General features: G+C 34.1%; 1 protein-coding gene across 1 annotated transcript; it reads right to left on the bottom strand.

Annotated features, from left to right (window-relative positions):
- Positions 1-2857: 2857 nt before the first annotated feature.
- Positions 2858-14022, bottom strand: LOC134264048 (CCR4-NOT transcription complex subunit 10-like). The gene is made up of 17 exons (XM_062746346.1): positions 13959-14022; positions 12069-12357; positions 11618-11768; positions 11394-11455; positions 11165-11290; positions 10765-10848; positions 9861-10119; positions 6613-6815; positions 6227-6342; positions 5907-6035; positions 5574-5651; positions 5318-5431; positions 4719-4849; positions 4168-4206; positions 3823-3944; positions 3349-3421; positions 2858-3065 (listed from the first exon to the last, which is right to left on the bottom strand). The coding sequence occupies exons 2-17, from the start codon at positions 12345-12347 to the stop codon at positions 2944-2946; spliced, it is 2088 nt and encodes a 695-aa protein (XP_062602330.1). The 5' UTR covers positions 12348-12357; positions 13959-14022; the 3' UTR covers positions 2858-2943.
- Positions 14023-15784: the final 1762 nt, after the last annotated feature.

The raw sequence follows: 15784 nt of genomic DNA, 5'->3' as shown, positions 1-15784 counted from the left end.
TTGTCAGCTGACAAGGAGATACACGTAAACATGCCATTTAGTTTTATTCACGTTGTCTTCAAATTAGAATGAAAGTTTTTGTTTACATTGACTTCTCTGTAGTCATGGACAAAATATGTGTGTATTTGTAAAAGTGCGTAAAACAAGTTGGCACAATTCCAATCTGGCTTGCTCTTGCGAGAAACTGACCACTACCGCGTAGGTAATCCCCGCCCACTTTTTACGGCCAGGACACGGCATATGTGGATTGAACTTGGGGGTTCACCAGCGGGGTATTTTTAGGAAATCTCAGCATGGAATTGATAAGAAAACTTACTACGGATAAATAACACTTATTTCAGAAATCTGCAATATTTCTCATAAATTTATTTTTTAAATTTGGTAATCTGAATAAGATGTTTACCATAAGAGTTTGTCATAATGTTAAAAAGTTGTGCACAATTTTGTATAGAATTAAATAGAAAGAATATATATATATATATATATATATATATATATATATATATATATATATATATATATATATATATATATCAATCCATGCATAATGTTTTTGACTGTGTAAGTACCGTTTGCAAAATTCTCTCAGAGAGAGAGAGAGAGAGAGAGAGAGAGAGAGAGAGAGAGAGAGAGAGAGTGAGAGAGCAACTAATTATTTCAGAAAATCAATATGCGCAAAATTCTTTGAAAGAGAAAGAGAAACATTCATTTTCAAAAACAGTTATATCTTCAATTCAGCATGTCCATAATTAAACAAAAATAACGATCTGTAACAGGCGCGGATCCAGAATTTTTTTCCAGAGGGGGGTGTCCACCCCAGTGAAAAAAATCCAATCCCAGAAATTTCTTGACAAGCAAAAAAGAAAAAAAGCCCTAAACTCACCCAAACGTCAAACCTATTTCGTGGAGGGGGGGGGGGGTTATGACTTCTATTGCCTCAATTCTGTCACTTTTCATACCCATTTCACTCATATTCGCGTTTAGTGTCCGTTTACCAGGAGGGTGCGTTTTCCAAAGGGGGTCCACGGTAACTTTTTTGTTGCTTTAGGGGGGTCTAAAACTGTTTTATAGAGTCTTTCTTTAAAAGAATGGATAAGGGCAATTCTTTAATTTAAGGTCATACTCAATGTAGTTTAAACTTTTTTGGGTTCTTCCCTGGAGTTGAAGAGTTCCACTAAATGAAGGACCCGTGTGATATACTTTTAATGTCTATATATGGGTTTGTACACCTCTTTTAAAACAATTTTTGATGAAAAAAGATCTGGAATTTATATTTTGTAATTTTTGTGTATTTTTCTTTGAATAATGCAAAATTTTTCACAATTTGATATCTTTTCAAAACCTCTGGTAACACATGCTGATTTTTTGTCTAAGATCATGTAATGGTATTGTAAGTTTAAATTTAGAATATCTTGAAAAATTATCAGTAGGTGAGGTATGTTGCGTATGTCCTTAAAATTACTGTATTTATAACAGATCAAAAACAAAATAGCGTCGGATATCTATTCTAAAATGATGTTTGCGATCAGTAATTCCACCAGTTATGACAGGTATGTTTATTTGGGGGTTGGGGGGGGGGGGGTTCTTTTACTGTCAGAAAATGTTATTCCGGTAACCCGAATCTTTCCTGACTACTCTCTCTTCCAAAATGATACCACAAGCATCGTGTGTTTAGTGATAAATGTGAAACAAGTAATCATGTTCAAAAGATAAACCGTGTGTAGGAAGTATCGTGAGATGGGATCAGGTGCCATACAGGAGCAAGCATCCTCGGTTGACCAGGCACACCCGCCACGTGCTCCTTGGCATGATCTGACAAACGAGAAAATCCGTATACAAATCAAGGAGTGAATAGTGACCTAATAATTTCTATGAACAACGCCAGTCAGCATTTACATAATGATATGTCGTATTTGATGACAAGGTCATTGTATTAACCAAGAACTTGCAAAATGCTCAAACAGAAATTTTGATGTCCTTGTTTTATCAACTTGTTTGTCAATAGCATGCATCATTTTAGAAAATATTCGAACGTATAACAAGCTCTCGTGTATCGAATCAACTGGGAGACATAAGCAGGTGGTAAAGTATTTTTTTTTTACAGAAATAAGGAACAACTAAATTGATGCACACAATTACTGAACTGGTGTGTACATTAATTATTGCTCTCATAAATTCACAATTGCTGTCAGCATGAATTTATATTGATAAAAGCAAGAGATGTTTGGATTCGAAAAATAAATTGTACTGTTGCTCAGGATATAAGGGAATCAACACTCTTAACCTTCAATGAATTTAAAGCTCTATATTCCGCATATTTCTGGAGTATTTTAAAACTCATGTATTAAATCTGTCACAAAAATCAGAATTCATTTTTAACAAGAATCATGTAATGTGTCAATAAGCTAACTGAATTGCTCTAGCTTTCAAAAAATGCATAAGTAAAGGTATACTAGTATTAATTAAAGGGGATTGGGTTCCAGCAGTAATCAAATCGCACTGAAGATGCAGCATGATAACAGCATTGGAAACTGACTTCTCTCTCTGGGTAGGTATGAAAAACATTTCATTAATGAACCTAACAAACTTCTTCTTGTCACGAAAATCGGTTCTGGAACACAAGATTTTTTCTCCATCAGACTGCAAGAAGATGTTTCCTTCAGAAAAATCACTTGACCTTTAACCTCAGGTAAGCTAAAAAGTAAACTTACTTAAATTACAGTTAAGACTGAAGATAAAACAAAAGCAGGACACTTCTTATTTTCACTTATTGTTAGTCACAAGGCTATATAAAATATCGGCATACATTCTCATACATGTATATACAAGTATCAAAAAAACAAGTGTAACAGTAATAAAACATTACTTCTTTATTTCCATAATCATCTACAATATTGTAAATGCTTTATATATACATAATAAAGTCACATATTCCTGTTTTAATCAGGACACCCCGTTGTCCGGGCGGGGCACCCCAGGCTTGGAGTTCAGCTTCATCTCCACACGATTGGGTGTTACATGTCCAAAATGGTCCTTAATCACAATCTGTGCCATTTTTCTTCTTCCTGTTACAATAACATAAATTCTTCAGTTATTATTGTCAAGATCTTTTATTTTACATATTTTCTTTTTTTTAATATAAAACGGTCAGAATGAGTGAGAAAAGGTAGTTATAATATTCTACATGCAATTTTGTCTTTCTTAAAGAAAAAATTACAAGAGAGTAATGGTACCCTTTTTTGAAACATATTAAAAATTTGAATTATAATCAACTCAGAAAACAATACTGTCTTAAAAAAACAAGAGAATATACATAACATGTACATGTTAGCCTGTTTATTTACTTACCCTCAATTAAATCTAAATAAAGCTTCAAGAAGTACATCTGTGCTGGTAATGGAGTTCCTATATAATTAGAACTCTGAAACAAACAATATATTTAGGTTAGAAATCTTAGCTTCTTGTCTTTATCTGAATATACAACATACACTGTATAATGAAGCTTTCACACAAGCTCAACTCTTATGGTCCAGTGGTATTAGAAAATAAATTGTTTGAATGATGCTATTGAATTTTCACTATTTCTTAATTATGCATCTGTATTGAAAGAGGGCTTAGTCCTTCACTTAAATAAACTAGCAATACTATTATCTAAAGGATTCTTTTTGCAAGTTTCATTAAAATTGGACCAGTATTTCTTGAGAAATCAAAAATTTGAAAAGTTTACAGATGGACAGACAGATAGACATGGGACAAAACATGATCAGAAAATGCTCACTTGAGCTTTCAGTACAAATGTCAGAGCTAAACAGGACACCTCACCTCTCCTAGATTCTGTACAGCTTTGTCGTACTCCCCTCTGATGGCGTGAGCTGAGGCCAGATTGTACTGTGCTATGGCTTTTGCTCTCAGCAGATCTTTGGGTGACCAGGGATAAAAGGAACCTATCATGTAACAAAAGTTGTTTCAAGCAATGTCAATTTATCTTATCATTGAGGTCCATAATTTATTATTTAAGATTGCTTGATTGATTGGTGTTTAATGCCGAGTCGGCTATTTTTCAGCCATATTTCGGCGGCTTATTATTAAAGAATATGAAAGAATATGAAAAGTATTTCACATTTATAGTTAAATAAGTTCATATACTATGGAAAGTATTTTTATAACCTTTGTTCTCTGAAGCTTCTGGATCTCGTTCACTTTTGTCTGGAAAAAAAAATACAAAACAATGGTTGTCTCAAATTGAGAACATCTGTTGGTAGGTAAATGTTCCTGCATTAAGCTTTGACTTCAATGGCACTAAAACATGCTTCAAAGTCAAGGACAAACAATATTGATCCCTTGTAGATGCATTTTGTTAAACCCAAACATTTCTCAATAATTTTTTTTTATAACAAACCTACAGGAAATGAAAATTATTTCACTGTGAATGTACTAAAAGCATGTTCATTGTAACTGCGTTTTATCAGTAATTTAATACCGGGTATATATTTTAATGAGATTTCTTTTTTTGTTTTTTTTTCAATTTCCTGGTTCTATTTTTATTGCTACTCTATTTAATGAATGCAATTGGCAAGGAATTAAAATAAAACAGAATGAAATCTTACAGCATCTTTCATAAATTTTATGAAAATTGCACTTAAACTGCACTTAAGAGCTTCTCAGTCTTGTTTCGGTTTCGTAACATTTTATAATTGTGAAACGACTTCAGTATCTACCTTGCTCTGTTTTGTTTTCTGGCAGGGTAAGACTGATGTCCACCACTAACTCTGGGTTCAGATGCTGGATAGCATCAGCAATCTTATCCATGGCAACCTGGGCCTCTGCCATGTAAAGATGACCCAAATATCTGTCAACATAAAAATGTACTTCAGATTAAACTAGCAATGCAAGGTGTTGAAACCAAACCAAAATTGGAAAGTGCCTATGGTTTAAAAATGCAGCGATGCTGCAAAATTATATATTTTCATGGGTTCAGATTTCTGAGGTTTCTTTGAAAAATTTCATTTTGTGTAAACCAACTTTTATTCGCGATTTACCAAGGATAAATTAGTTCGTGATGATGATATTGCGCGATAAGGCCTTTTTTGATCTGTTGTAAAAAGACAGAGAGACTTTAAGTGCCGGATTCGCAGCGAGAAATATTCGCGAGAACAAGGCTGTCGCGAACTTCGCAAAAATTTCTCGCACCTGAATAAAAGTTGGTTTACAGTATTTTCATACTTTGAAATCATGATAATTAAAGAAAATGAAACCAAGTGATTTCTCATTTCTGAACTTGCAGAACTGAAGTAAGATGCTTAACTTTAAGACTTACCTTTGAGCCCCTGTAAGTTTGGGTTGTTTGAGTAAGTTGTCGGCATGAAGTAGAGCTTGTGTGTAATCATTCAGACACAGAGCTACATAGGCACTAGCAGCCAATACAGAACACCTGTTATATACAAATAAAACCCTCAGTGGCTATATCTAGTTTAACACCCTTAAATTATACATATTCACCAATCCCCTAATACTGATTTATTTTTCAAGAAAGACTGATTTGATCGCATCAGAAAAACTGAAATGCACCTCACCTGAGACTGGCCACTTCTGCCGCCTTCAGGGGATTCCCGGGGGGAGCTGGTACAAGTACCATCTCAGGGGTCATTTTCCTATAAAACATTTCAAAGAGATTTTCCATTAAATCACAATTTTTACACACAAAATTCAAGGACCTGTCATCAAATTTTTTTGTACTTAATGTTAATGGATGCTCTTATGCATTCACACAAGTACATATATGGATATGACATTTTCGAGAGAAGATATGATGAATCATTCAAAGACAAAGCACATACAAGATTAAATTTGCATAATAGGTGATAATTATTAGACGACCTTAATTCCCAGAACAAAATAACACTTACACAGAGTCAGAATCTTCAGATGGCAGTGTTTCTACAGTAAGAGGATCCTCTGGCAGTAAATGTAGGGCATTCTTCAAACAGAGAGCTGCAAACTCATGAGTGGCTGCTGGAATAGCTGGTGTCCCTGGACTACAATCATAAACATTAGGTTTTATTGAAAGATTATTAAACTATCCAAAATGAGAGTGTGGAGTTTTTATATTGACACTTGAGTGAAAGTTATGAAATAAGGTTGTATTACAATATCTATTCATAAAAACAATTTAATTTGATAAATCTAGGCATATAACTATCAGTTATAAAACCTATATGACTTTAACCTAGAGTTATCTTTCTTGAGTCCAGGGCCAAGCCGCAGCTTCCTGTGAATCCCGCTCCCATCGGATCCCTGGATGACCTCTAACCTCTTCTCCAACTTCCTGTCCTCATCATTATTCTGTATAAAATAAAGATACAATCTGTTACTTTTGTTTATGTATGAAATGATTATTAAATTTGAAATGTATATTTTTACCTTTTAAGCCTTGATATCAAATGCAACTATAAAAGCATCAAAATATATTGAGCTAGTAACATCTATAAATGCTTCTTTGTTACTTAATAAATCTAAATGAGAGGCAACAATGCAATTTTTGCAAGGAGTAAAATTCTCTGAATGCAACAAATTCTTTTTTGAGATGTGTAGGTATTATATCGAATTTCGTACTTCTCTGTTGGCCATTATACAGCACTCTGCCAGTCTCAGCCACAGTCTAGGGTTGGTCCTGAAGACCTGAACTGCCTCAATCAAGCAGTCAAAAGCAGCCATGGCCTTCCCACAATGCAACAGCTGAATGCCCATATTGTACAACAGTTCAAAGTGTCTACTCATCCCAAGGGAGTTTAATGCCTTACCAGAGAGATTCTTATCTGAAATGGCATACCAAAAATTCATATGAAAAGTATTAGCTATTAATATAATGAAAACTGACTAAAAATTGACAAAGTCAAACAGGATGCTGTAGATCTTGAATTTTCAGCAAGCGGCTGAAAAATCTATGGTGGTTTCATGAAGTCTGTTGTAAATGTTGTAATACATAGTTTTTCATATAGCAAGTGCATGTATGAAGTGTATTTATAGAATAAATGACCTACTTGGTCCTTGACCTTTGTTTTATGTCAAAGGTCATTGTCAAAACCTAGAAGTGTCTTCCTTTATTCACTGTTTACCTACATGTATTTAGCAAAAATACTACAGTAATTAAGAACCCTCTCTGCACTGTACACTAAAGAGTTCTGATTCTATGGTATTTTTCTGCAGTTAGAGTGAACTGCCCATATATTACTTGATTTTTTAAAAGCCCAAGATAAATTAGATAATGATGTTATTTACATATATTTTTACTATGGAAGTACATTTAATTAACAGTGACTTCTATTCACTGATACTGTGTTGTGTTTGAACATTTTTGCAGGGGGTAAATGCCACGTACCATGTAGTGAAAATTAAATACGCTCAATATTAGCACATTTATACAAGATATTTACTCAATGTACAAAAAAACATTTTGCCCTAGTGTAGAGAGAGTCCTTAGTTAAAAAATGGATGTAACAAAATGAGTTCTTTAAAACAATATCTATTTATTTTATGCAGTAAATAAAGATTTTATTCTTAAAAGATACCCATGTGACTGCATTCAAAAATACAAGGGTTGATCCAAAAGTTCGTGGAATTTCTTCATAATTTTATTATATATTTTAAAGTGGAATTGGTTGAAAATCACAAATAAAAATATAGACACTTGATGAATATTTTAAATTAAAATTTTTCAAAAATATCTTGGATAGTAACTCTATGGCAGTTGCCATAAAAACGATTGTTTGGAAATGCGGGGGAGACATTAACGCATTCATTATCATTTAAATTCTAAATACGTGAAATGAGAATTAAACCACCCCATGTGGTATATAAAACAACCAGAAGTCTCTGTCGAGACTGAAGCTCTATCGAGACTGAAGCTCTACTGGTTTGTACTTATAACAAATGAAGACAAAAGTAGCAGTTGGGACTTAAAACTTTACAACAGCAATAAATAAAATGATGCTTGATTGAGCTCTTTTTGTGGCAAGATACTGCAATAAGACTACAGCTGTAGGAGTAGCTATTAATAAACTTTTAGAGTATTTTCAATTTTAGTAACCATGGCAACATCATTTCTCGAAATCAAAAATCGATACATAGAATTGTGTATCTTAGTGTAGTCTACTCGTGTGCCAAGTTATATTGAAATCAGACCAAAACTGTAGGAGGTGTAGCATTTTGAAAGCATTTCAGAGAAATTTCTATTTTTAGTAACAAAGGCAACTAGGTTCATCGAAATCAAAAATTGATACACAGAATTATGTATCTTAGTGTAGTCTACTTATGTGCCAAGTTATATTGAAATCAGACCAAAACTGTAGGAGGAGTAGCATTTTAAAAGTATTTCACAGAAATTTCTATTTTCAGTAACAAAGGCAACACCGTTCATCGAAATCAAAAATCGATACACAGAATTATGTACATCTTAGTGTAGTCTACTTGTGTGCCAAGTTATATTGAAATCAGACCAAAACTGTATGAGGAGTAGCATTTTGAAAGTATTTCACAGAAATTTCTATTTTTAGTAACCACGGCAACATCGTTCATCGAAATCAAAAATCGATACACAGAATTATGTATCTTAGTGTAGTCTACTTGTATGCCAAGTTATATTGAAATCAGACCAAAACTTTAGGAGGAGTAGCATTTTGAAAAATTGTTTACAGACAGACGGACAGACGGACGGACGCCGGACGCATTACTATCACATAAGCTCTTCTGGTCTCTGACCAGTAGAGCTAAAAATTATGTCATTATTACAATTTCTTGATCTTTTGTAAACCTTTGTGTGAGAGTTTTACTGATTTTACAGGATATTTAGGTTATTGGTTGATGATTTATTGTTCATCTTTAAGTTGTTAGACAACGTCAAATTTCGGCCAAGTCATACGTTTTGTGAAAATCCCGGGATCACTCTATCTTAAACGCGTATATTATTGACAAAGGCTTGGGAAAAGTTCATTTAATTACTGGTCTTCCAGTGGCATAAGAAATTTGAGAAAAATAGAACTTCCATGGACGTTGATTAAAGGTGTGGTTGCTTTTCTGAGGCTCTGTTTTAAGTGTGTATCCCCCTAGACAAATTAAAAATGTTAATGGGCGTTGTCGGCTGCCGTACTGTCCTTGACATTGCTATTGAAATTGGAACATCATATGAAAAGATGGGTAGTATTTTGAAATATGAGTAAAATTTGAAGATAAGTTGATGCAAGAGGATACGCAGGCTTTTCTTGAGAAAAGAAATGGAGAAAAAGGCAGCATTTTGTAGAATTACTTGCTAGAATTAGACATTAGGGCGAGATGCTTCTATAACATGACGTGACATATCTAACTTGACGTAACATCAAAGTCTCCCCCGGGTTTCACAACTATCCATTTTCAGAAAGCTCGTGTGACCTTATAGGTAATTGGAAACTGGTGAAAATTTCCATTATTGTTGCATTATGACTCTATATTAGGAATATGCCTGTTGTTTGCTTTCATCAAATCACGATAAAAATTTAGAAAGAAAGTCCACGAACTTTTGGATCAACCCTCGTAGTCATTTAAACAATCTGGACCTGTGATAAAGTGATTCTAAAACATAGGTATCTTTCCTAAAAATTCTGCATCTACATGTATGTAGGTGACAAATGGACTGAAAGACAGACCTGGTGATTACTATAGTGTATTCCCATCTTGATATGGGGCCTTTATGCAAAATATCTAACCAATAATCTTCTAAATTTTCTTGTCTGTATAAGAGTAGGTAAATGTGTATTCTTTACTGTTCTCAATAAGTAAAAACTAAAATAAATGAACACGGATCTCTATATAAAAAGATAAAATTTTACTGTGTTCATTTCCCCTTTTGATGTCTTTGAGTGCATTCTCATTTTCTTGGAGAGCTTTCCGGAAGTGGAAGGCGCCCAGGTTGTGTTTACGGAGGTGGAACTGTATACAGCCCAGGTTGTTGTTGTACATGACGGGCAGACATTCCCCGGCCTCCGTGAAGACACTGGTGGTCGTGATGGAGCTCAGCATCTTCATGGCCTTCTTGTGGTTTCCTCGTAGGTGTTCAAAGTTACTCTTCAGGTATATTACTGAAGTGTTCTGCAATTGTTAACACTGCTGTGTTATTAAAGCTATTAATGTGCAAAAATGTTAGAGTAGTTCAAGTACATACAAAATAGGTTAAGGACAATTTAAGACAATCAATCTGAAAATGGTAAAATATTTACAAATGTAACTTTGCATTTCCTCTTCCTGAAACCCAAGTATTAAAATATTCATGACACAATAAGGCCATAATAAATAAATTGCTAGATTCTCATCCGATTTTTTTTTTTAAATCGAGGCGGGCGGGCAGCTTTTATTTTATATTTTTTCAATTTTGCAGATTTTTTATTGACCTGGTCAATCTGTGTAATTTTATCTACAATACCCGAATAAATGTCATAGTAAAGGTTCAATTATCTCTTACTTCACATCATCACCAATCTTTTTCAACCAATGACCCTTGTTTAAAATATATACATGTACGCATGTATTACAGCAATTACCATCTTTTCAGCTGTCAAAATCATGTTGACTTTTGCGGGATTTAAAACCAAAGTAGAATGGTAGATGAATACCGATCCAGATCAGAATTAAGACGAAGAAAAACAGAAATAAAAAAAATCAAAGCGGGCGGGGATGAGAATCTAGGAATATTTTTATTATGGCCTAACATTGATGCGTTTTTACGAAAATTCATACCGTAGACTGGGTGTTCATTAGAGACTTGATCTCTCTCTTGCATGACTTCATGGATTTCATCATTAGAAGACAGCGAGTTCTATACTGTAAAACAATCATTAAACTTTCATTTGAATGAGTTAACCAATGTGAAATTTACCACATCAATGTTACATTTCTGCCACACAGCATAGGTTTTTTTTCCTGCACTCCTCCATAAGCCAGATTTATGGGGAAAGATGAAATATCAAATCAATTAGGTTTTTTATTTTAATTTCAAATTACAAATATGGATCACAAAATATCATGAGCATAATTAATAATTCACTACAACTATGGTGGAATCATGAAAACCTTGTAGAATTCTGTGTCGATCTTACTACACCTGTCTGATCCATCTGGACTGTAATGTTACACTCACCAGGCTAAGTTTAGGCTTCCAAGCTTCATCCACCTGCTCCTCTTTATTCTCTTTCTCTCCTGAATTCTTTCCAGCAGTAAATACTGTCTCAGTTGCATATCTTAGCATTCCTAAAGCTTTTTCAGGCTAAATTTACAGAAGAAAATAAAAAATCATGTCTTTACTGGTAATTTTCTCTCTCTCTCTCTCCCAATATAGGATTATTACACTGTATGTCTTTCTGTTTTACCTGAAATGTACACAGATAAAGTTCCACCAACAGCAGAGTAGCTTTCTTTGCCAGGGCTTCCTCTATAACAAGAACAAAAAGAAAGCCATACATAAACTACATAAACATGCATCACACATTCTCTTAAAATTTCATCTGAATTACATGTATTTTAACCCCCCCCCCCTTTAAAACTGATATAAATCTACATTAAAAATGTTAAAATATTAATTGGGCGTTGCTACCTAATGGCTCTATGTACTGGAAGAGTTTGTCTAGAATGTTGAGGGCAGCTTTATACTGGCGTAGATGGTATAGAATGACGGCTTGATTGAAATAAATAACACTGTGGTCCACATCTTCCAAACTCTCACTGTTATCAATGTTCACATGGGCCTGAAATGTAAATACATGTATAATTGATTTATAATTCAGATGCAATTCATTTAGTGGGTTTAATCATAAAGAAATTAAGTAACAGCTTTCTTTTGAAAAAAACATTTTTTCTTTCATGGAAAATACTGTAATAAATTTATTACATCATACATGTACCAGTAAATCATACTTAATATATGTACTGCCTCTCCTTCTTTATTACAGCCTATGTTAGAAAACCGTTTTCTAATCTAATACAGTAAAAGATGTTTATTGAATCACCTTCATGAAAATATAGTATTAAATGGATTTAATATGTACCATTTGACAGACTTTCGACAAATTTTGTCTAAACTCCTCGGTGGTTAGAAATCCGCTCTGATAGAATTCAGCGACGGCTTTGTTGTGAACAACTTTGGGATCTGTGGGTCTCTGGGCTATCAATTTGTGCATTAGACTGCAGCAGGAGCCATACTGTTTCTTGTCAAACTCGGACATGGCCAGTGTGGCCATTTCTTTCTGTGCCTCGGTCACTTGGGGGATGGGCAGGGCAAACTCCAGCTCCGCTTCGGTTTCATTTCTGGATTTATTGTCTGCCATGGTTCTTCAACTTGGAAGACAAAATAGAAACTTAAAGTTGTGATGATTGCATTTTAATTTCTTTTTTATTACCTTGGTTCTCTTGATAAAGTTTTGATATATTCAGGTTGGCAACACATTCCCTAAAATCATACCATTTGTTAAAGTTTGAGTGAGTTTGAGTCGATCTGAAAATAACTACCAAATTAATCAAAACCAACTTTTTTGAGATTGTATGTGCCTTTTATCCAAAAAATAATCCATAAAGCGACGAAAATTCAACTATTTTTTCAATGGTTTTTCTCACTTCAAATTTACCTGCCATGTTTACATTCAGAACTCTCTGGATTGTTCCTATTATATGAACTGAGTACGAGTTATCACCCGTGTTTATTTTGCTACATTGCAAATACACAGGACAAATTCTATTGTTAAACTGGGTCCGTAGGACAATATCATTTTAACAATAGAACATTCTATCTAGGCACACCCCACCAAATGGTCATTAATCCCCGTTTGGTGGACAATCTCCCATATTGGTGACGAATTTTACTGACCAAAAGGTGGACTTCTTTATTCAATTGCAGATTTTAATAAAATAAAGCAAAAGCGCATTTACTTAAGCAATTGGGAATCTTAGTGAACATATTGCTAGCACAATTAACAAGTTCAAGTAATTAAGTTTAGATGATTTTCCTTGTGCAATTTCTCCGTATTTTCATATTAAAACGATACCCATAGTTGTCTGTAACAGCTGAACTTCTTTATAAATCAATAAAAAAAATTTGATTGTCTAGAAGGATAAAAATTCTATTTTATCCAGTCATTTAACTCTTGATAAGTTAAATTTTAATCGCTTTTTGGATCTTCATCAATATTCATTTCCATGAAATCCTGTTAAACATGAATTGCACATTACTTTACTGGTATGGTGGACACTTATGCTATAAAGTTATTTTTTTTCTTGACTTGAACATATTTCGCTCATAATGTCTGTCTTGTTATTTTTATTTTAGGATAAAGTTCCATGTGTCCTTTGGTGGTTTAATATGTATATTACTGATGAATAATCAATTTAATATATTTGATAAAATAATTTTCAGTTAAAGATCTTTTGCAATTATACCTGTTTTTGTGGAATTGAACAAAACCATTTTTCTCTTCCAAATGGTCAGTAAAATTTGTCACCAATATGGGAGATTGTCTACCCACATGGGGATAACTGACAATGTAGTGGGGTGTGCCAACCTGTGAAATACACTAAGGTGGCAGGCCGCATAACAATAGGCCCTCGTTGCATTCAATGCATTGTGTTAAAACTTGATAGAAATGTTTTAACTTCTATGTAGCTATAATACTAAGATACATGGGTAATTCAAGCTACGTATCGGTAGCCAAATCTAGAGATTGTACCAGACCTCAGTGCTTCGATATGCTTTGAAAATCATATTCATTTGTAATAAATTTAACCAGAGTCCCTGGTTTAACTTTCTGATGCTGTATATAAAGCGTATTAGAAATAAAACGATATCATTGCCATTTTCTCCCCATAAATTTGTATTTTCCTTAATCCCTTTAGTGGTAAAACATGCACAAGATACTAAGAATGCTAAGGCTATCAAGATAACATACTTTTTTCACTCTACTGGTAATTTTCCATGGGCGCAGACATTTTGAGTTACAGCGCCATCTATCGGTCATATCAGAGACCTCTGGTCAAATTTACAGCCGGGCACAAAAGTTGATCCTGATCAAGTTAAACTATAAAAATCGGGGGCTCTAAAGAGTGGTGACAATTGAAAGGTTAGGTATATAGGCCCTTTCATATTCACCCTTTTCTAATAAATTTCAGATAATAACTTATATTGAAATGATGTAAGGCATAGCGATGGAAAATTCCGAAATGCACGGATTTATAGAAAAGGTGGGCCCAGAATTAAGGAGGTCCTGAAACCATCCATTTCATAATTAAAATGAACTCCATCCCTAGAAATCCAAGGATTGAAACACGTGACCTTCAAAATTAGGGAAGGAGAGTCCAATACCATGCAGTATGGACCATATGAAGTGCAGTGCTTGACTGTAGGATGGATTTTAACTTGACATCCGTTCAAAAAGTTGCTAAAGTTTTGGAATATTTATTCTATTAAAAACTCTCTTGAGTAGGTTGGATTGTAGATAGAATGTTCTATCGTTAAAAGGATTGCACATAATACCGAAGGTCATTTTATATCTTTAAAAGGAAGGAAAAAAATTTGCTACGCGCAACAATAACTATTTTTTCTTTGATACATCGATCAAAGGAAAAAAAAAATTACATTCATTTCTTACTTCCATTAAAAATACTCTCTTGAGCAGGTTGGATTGCACATAACATGCATAATGCCGAAGGTAATTTTAATATGTATTTGAAAGGAAGGGGGAAAAGCAAAAAGAAAAGAATCCAATCAGGAAATTTCTTTAAAAAGCCAATAAACGATACGTACTGAATCTACTCCAGTATGTGTCGCGGCAAAACCTATTTCGAGGTGGGGGTAGTGGTGGCTTGAGGGATCCACTTCACTTCCTGAACTGCTTAATAATTATGAATTTTCCCGCCAAATTAACAGTGACCCGCTTTTTCTATGGACTAGGAGCTCGAGGTTCCGAGTTCTTTTTTTTAAAGTGCCTTTCTTTATTAATTTAATCACGGAGGGTGGCGTGTCACTTCCCCCGCCCCCTCTAGATCCGTGCATACAATAATGCAGAAAGAAGATGGGCGTATTTAGCGAGTGATCTGTGCAGGAATCATTTGTACGAAACATTTATGGTTTAAATGTCCATGATTTGGTTGGCTGAATATAGCTGGTCAGATTTTACAAACACGTCCATAGGTTTTTTTTATTTAGTTTGAAAGACCTTGTGAATTTGTAACATTTATGACCGTTTTTCCTAGGGGGTACTATAACATAGTAATGTTTCACAAAAGATAAACACTAAAATATTTAATGCATAGATGCATGATACATGTACGTGTACAAGTACATTATAGAATAGAAGATGAGAATTGATTTCACACGAGAACCAAACTGAACCAAAATTTATCTATTGAAAATTTTAATACATCAGTACATAAAACGAAACTGCCAAAATAAATGGTTGTTTGCATGAAAAATAAATTAACGCCCGATGCCAGACTCGAACCAAAAACTTTTCATATCGAGTTCATTGAACAGGTAGCCCAATTAACTGAGCTATCACCGCTACGCATTACACAGCGGATAGCACCACATTCACGCATTTGGATTTTTTGGGGAAATGTTCATTTTTCGTGGTCTCTGGGTCTTCTCTCCATTTTTAAAAAAAGTGTATTCGTTTCTTTGAATCCAAATACACACAAATAACGCTTCAAAATCATGGAGAGAAGACCCAGAGATAGAAAAATTTTAGAAAAACGTGTTTAAAAATGTACCATTTTG

The sequence above is a fragment of the Saccostrea cucullata genome, unplaced genomic scaffold (assembly GCF_032062105.1).
Source record: "Saccostrea cucullata isolate Sc308-1 unplaced genomic scaffold, CSIRO_AGI_Scuc_v1 ctg1621, whole genome shotgun sequence".
NCBI lineage: Eukaryota > Metazoa > Mollusca > Bivalvia > Ostreida > Ostreidae > Saccostrea > Saccostrea cuccullata.
This window is presented reverse-complemented; position numbering and strand designations above follow the sequence as displayed.